The sequence below is a fragment of the Rattus norvegicus genome, chromosome 3 (genome assembly GCF_021556685.1).
Source record: "Rattus norvegicus strain SHRSP/BbbUtx chromosome 3, alternate assembly SHRSP_T2T, whole genome shotgun sequence".
NCBI classification, from domain to species: domain Eukaryota; kingdom Metazoa; phylum Chordata; class Mammalia; order Rodentia; family Muridae; genus Rattus; species Rattus norvegicus.
The window spans coordinates 71627099-71632263 of NC_141536.1; the positions used below are offsets into that span (position 1 = coordinate 71627099).

General features: G+C 35.5%; 1 protein-coding gene across 1 annotated transcript; it reads right to left on the reverse strand.

The window, feature by feature from the left end:
- Window positions 1–385: 385 nt before the first annotated feature.
- Window positions 386–1324, reverse strand: Or5as1 (olfactory receptor family 5 subfamily AS member 1). Its single transcript, NM_001001052.1, is given in 1 exon segment — window positions 386–1324. A coding segment is annotated over 1 exon segment (939 nt).
- Window positions 1325–5165: the final 3841 nt, after the last annotated feature.

Below are 5165 nucleotides of genomic sequence, written 5' to 3' on the forward strand. Positions count from 1 at the left end.
CAGCTAATAGGAGACCCTCAAGACATCTACAGTAGAGAACTGCCTGGTCTGGCCCCAGTGAGAGGAGTTGCACCTAACCCTGGAAATACTAGAGGCCCCAAGATCTGGGGAGATCTGGTAGGGTAGAGGTAGTGGGATTGGGGCATTCTTATGGAGACAGGGGTAGGGGGGTGAGTTATGGGAAATGGAACAGTCAGACGGTAGACTTGGAGATGGATAAAATCAGGATTGGAAAAAAAGAGTAAATTTTAAAAAATGAAAGAGAAAAATAAAGTTACAGAAAAAAGTAAATTATTCGTTGTTTTGTTTTGTTTTTTTAATAATGAGAGTATACATCTTTAATGGCAACCAGGAATTAACATTTATAAACAATTTGGATACTCGTTCACCTGAAGGTCCCTTGTTTATCAAACAATTTTTTGAGTGCATTTTTCACATCTTTGTTTCTAAAGCTGTAAATAATTGGATTCAACATAGGAAACACAACAGTGTAAAACAGAGCAACTACCTTATCAGTGTCTGGGAAATAGCTGGTGGTGGGACGCAAGTACATAAAGAGCAGTGTTCCATAGAACAAGGTGACAGCTATGAGATGAGAAGCACAGGTGGAGAATGTTTTGCTCCTGCCTCCTGAGGACTTGATGCTCAAAACAGTAATGAGGATGCAGACGTAAGAAGTAAGGATGACCATGAAAGTGCTGGTCTGGATTGTGCCACATAAAGCAAAGAGCAGAAGCTCATTAATATGAGTATCAGCACACGATAATGCAAGGAGAGGTGGGATGTCACAAAAAAAATGGTTGACAATATTCGACCTACAGTATGGAAGCATAAACGTGAGTGACACATGCACCAGTGAGGTCACACTTCCACTAAAATAAGCCAATACAACAAGGCTGAAGGAGACCTTGCGAGACACCAATGTAGAATAAAGCAGTGGGTTGCAAATGGCTGCATAGCGGTCATATGCCATCGCAGCCAGGATAAGGCACTCCACGTCTGCAAAGCATGCAAAGAAAAACATCTGTATAGCACATCCATAAAATGAGATACTCTTCTTGGAGGCTAAGAAGTCTACCAGCATTTTAGGTGCAATAGCTGTTGAATAGCTGATATCTAAGAAAGATAGATTGCTAAGAAAGTGATACATAGGGGTTTGAAGACTTAAGTCAATATTGACTAGGATTATTAAGCCCATATTTCCCACCAAAGTTAATATGTAAACTATGAGAAACACTAAAAATAGCATGAGTCTTAACGGCAGATAATCTGTGAATCCGATAAATATAAACTCTGTTGGCTTGGTATAGTTCGTGTACTGCATTTTCTTGGGCTTCTTCTTTTTCTCATTGGCAGTTGATGATATCCAGCAATGTAATGTTCTCTCTGTGATGGATGAAGCAAGGTTCTTGTTTTCTCTTCTAAGAATGTAAGAAGAAATTTTAAATGTGATATATACATTTTTAAATAGACAAGATAGTCTGCATTATTTTACCTATGTATCATTATTTCCTTTCTTATAATAATACCCACTTAAGGTGGGGTACAAGTTTGGACTAAAATTAGATCAAGTATATCTTAAACTCTGAAATTTGTCAGAACCCTTTGTATATTCATAAAATATTCTGTTAGAATTTCATAAAATAAGCCACATTTATCAAAAGATATTTTTTTACTTTTATTGGAAACAACAGCATAAATACAGGCAAGGCAAATTAATAATTGTACAAATGTCACTATATGAAAATAAGGTATAATACCATCCCTGAAAGAATAAACCAACACTGAATAGTATCCATATTCCATTGTTTCAATTATGATTATTCCTATTTGTAAGAATTAGAGCTTGGGTACAGTTTCATACACCATCCGTTTACACATGGTAAGTGGTAAGAATGATGGTGATGATGGTCCTGATAAAAGCAATAAATAACTAGTATAAATCATGAGGTATGGAGAGTGGACAGTTATTTGCACATCTCATTTCACTTAGATTTCTTGATTGTCATATGTAATATTAGAGAACAGTTTTCACACTTGTACTGAAACAAAAGATATCATTAATTTATCCAAGTTCACTTCAATGCTGCTGATTATCTTGAACTGTTTTATACTGCTGTGAAAATTTTAGGTTCAGTTATAAGATAAAAGAATATTAACTACAGTTGTATAGGCTTAGGGATATCTAATCCATATTTGTAAATTTTTAAATGAAAAGTCTGAATAATTTGAAAACAGTCTCCCAACAAGGAATATATTCTTTAATTATTTTAACTGTTCCTACTCTATTCCTTCTTTTGCAACATAGTATGGATATATGGAAGCACTTTCATTCCTCATTATACGATTGTATTACTCTGTTCCATCATGACCATTGTATCTGCCAGTACCACACAATGAAATGCCAACTATCTGATATTTATAAAGATACAAAACAAGTGACCACACAAGATTGGGACAGAGAGGATAGACACATAAAAATCTTAATAAAAGTTATTCTTGTATTCTTGTTATCTATTAAAAAATTAACAAAAGTTCAAATAAATGTTAAAGAATTGAGAAACTCCTGTTCCATGAACAAAATTAAAGAGATTATCTGCCATTGGTTCTCAAGTTTGTAAAATATGAAAAGTCAGCTATCTTCTCTTGGTAGTATGTTAATAATGACCACTCAGTGTTTTGGTTTAATTGTCATAGGAGAGGCTACCTTAGATATATCACACTGTCTGTTGACCCTTGTTCTCTTAGCACAGATAAACTCTGGCTCTCATACGGAATCAATAAAGACATATTATCAAAAGCATATGTATCAGCTTGTCACATTTACCTTGGATATCCATTGATAGATCAGGGATTAATACACTTACCTCAGCACCATCTAAGATTTTCAACAGTGAAACCTATTTTCCTTTGGAGACAATATTTCTCCACAGGTTTTGAAAATAAGTCTTGTTGGAGATCACTATTTATCTTATAGTCAATGACAAGTAGGGAATTATCCCAGAGTAATTGCCATCCCTATGGACAACTGTGTAGGCAATTATTCTTTGCAGAGATAAGATTTAGCCGAGTTCTTGAAAATGAAATAAAATGAACAGTGATAACATGATTGACTCTTGTGTAGGAATTAACATCCCATTTGTGTTCACATCACAGGAGATATTTAATCATAAACCCTAACAGCAGAGCTTTGTTTTCTCCTTGACATGCCTCTGTAGTTTCTGTAAATATCCAATGAGATTTCAACTACTACAAAAGTATTGAAGGATGCACTTATAGGAGAAAAACACAGTAGAGGTTCAGTGATGTTTGGAAGGTTACTGGCTAAGAAAATTGATCATCTTCTCTGCTCGTGAAAGAATTCAATCAGAAAGAAAAAGACTCTTGAGTACAAGTAGCAGCAGAGAAAATCTTAGGAACAACACACAGAATCAATAGATTTAAACGTCTTTTAGGTCACTTCCATTTCTGGAGATTTTAGGCTCTGATTTCCAGGGGCATGGCGTTTTCAGCAATAGGAACTAACTTCACATTTTAGAGGGTAAACAAGTGCAAACATTGCATATTTTAGAGTCTCTTAGATAACCCTTAGACAGCTTAACAGAGGCTTCTCATGCCTCTCCTTTGGGGTTTTATTAGGTAGCCTTTGGTTCCTGGAAGGAGCATTGTCAGTCCAGATGAAAAGTTGAGCTGAATGGCTCTTCTCTGAGAAGGTAGCATATGAACTTCCAAAGAAGGAAGGCAGCCAACAGTTCTACCCATCTGTGACACGTATAATCCACATTAATGACCAGCATGGCAGAAAAATCTTAATTGTACAATAGTGGAATGGGTATTTTGGCAGTAATCAACCACTTCTAACTTGACGTAAGACCTGTTTAACAAGAAATACACTGCTCCTGTTCCTAACTAAATACACACTGCTAGTGAAATCATAGTCATTGGGAGAGAATCTTCAACCTCTTATTTTTAAGCCAGCATAATCCTTTATAACAATCTATAGATAGATACAGATATATACAGATGATCATAGTGTTCATTCTTAAAGAAATTTCACTTTGCATCATATGGAGAATACCACACTAAAACACAACTTATAAGAATAAGGACCTGTGGGGTCTAGTCCCAAGAATGTATCCATAAAACACTCACTCATCTAGGTCCCTGGGAGCAATGCCTAAGAAAGTATACAAGGAGTATGAGAGTCATAAGATTGAGATTTTTACTGTGATGTTGTGTCTCATAATACTATTATAAGCTACTCACATAAAGTTTTACTGATCTGACCTCTCAAATATGAACTAAACAAAGATGATCCTAACATATCAAACAAGTCTGAGACAGTTTCATGCTTAACAGTACTGAATATGGAGGTAGTTGCAAATGGTATATGAGAAGGTTAGTGGAAGGAAAGGAAAGAAGGAAATGATGAAATTACACTATAATCTCAAAAAAAATTGGTGGGCAGGAGTGTGTGTCTCCTTTCTCCTTTCCCTTATTTGAGATTGGTCAGTTTAGAAAAAAAAACTATAACAAAAACAAAAACAAAGCTAAAAGGCCACTCCTGTGGTAGGTATGTAATATTCTGGCTTTGAGCTTGCCTTTTCACACTTGACTGGCCAGCCAGCAAGCCCTCCTCAGTATAGGTAGAAAGGCTTGTGAAAAAGTCTTGTCTAGCCTTTCTCTCAAGCCAGGAGGTTAGGCGAGAAGATTAGCGGTACACTTTTGCTATCTCTCTATACCTTCTTCCCCATATATATACCTGTCAGAGATTTGTGTAACAACTGATGTGTCAGTACGATTTTCTGGAATTGTAGTTTTGGTTTGCTTCTCAATTATCTAAGTGACTAGAAAGCAATTATTTCAAAACATAGAAGCTAGCAATAAAACTGATGATAGAGATAACCACTAATTAAATATTACTTTATTATTTTGAGGAAGGGGAATTTGAGTGTTTTGTTGTGTCTAACTTTGACAAACCTTTAAATTCTGAGCAACGAATGCCCACTTCACCTTGTGAGGACTGTGGAAATCCACACAAGTATGTAAAACAGTTTTCAGTGGGTGGTGGTGATTTATAATTGTTTGCTTTCTTTAACAATTATAGCAATCTTTTCCAATAGTTTAAACAAAAAGACTAATTTTTAAATCCTCTAAATTCTGAT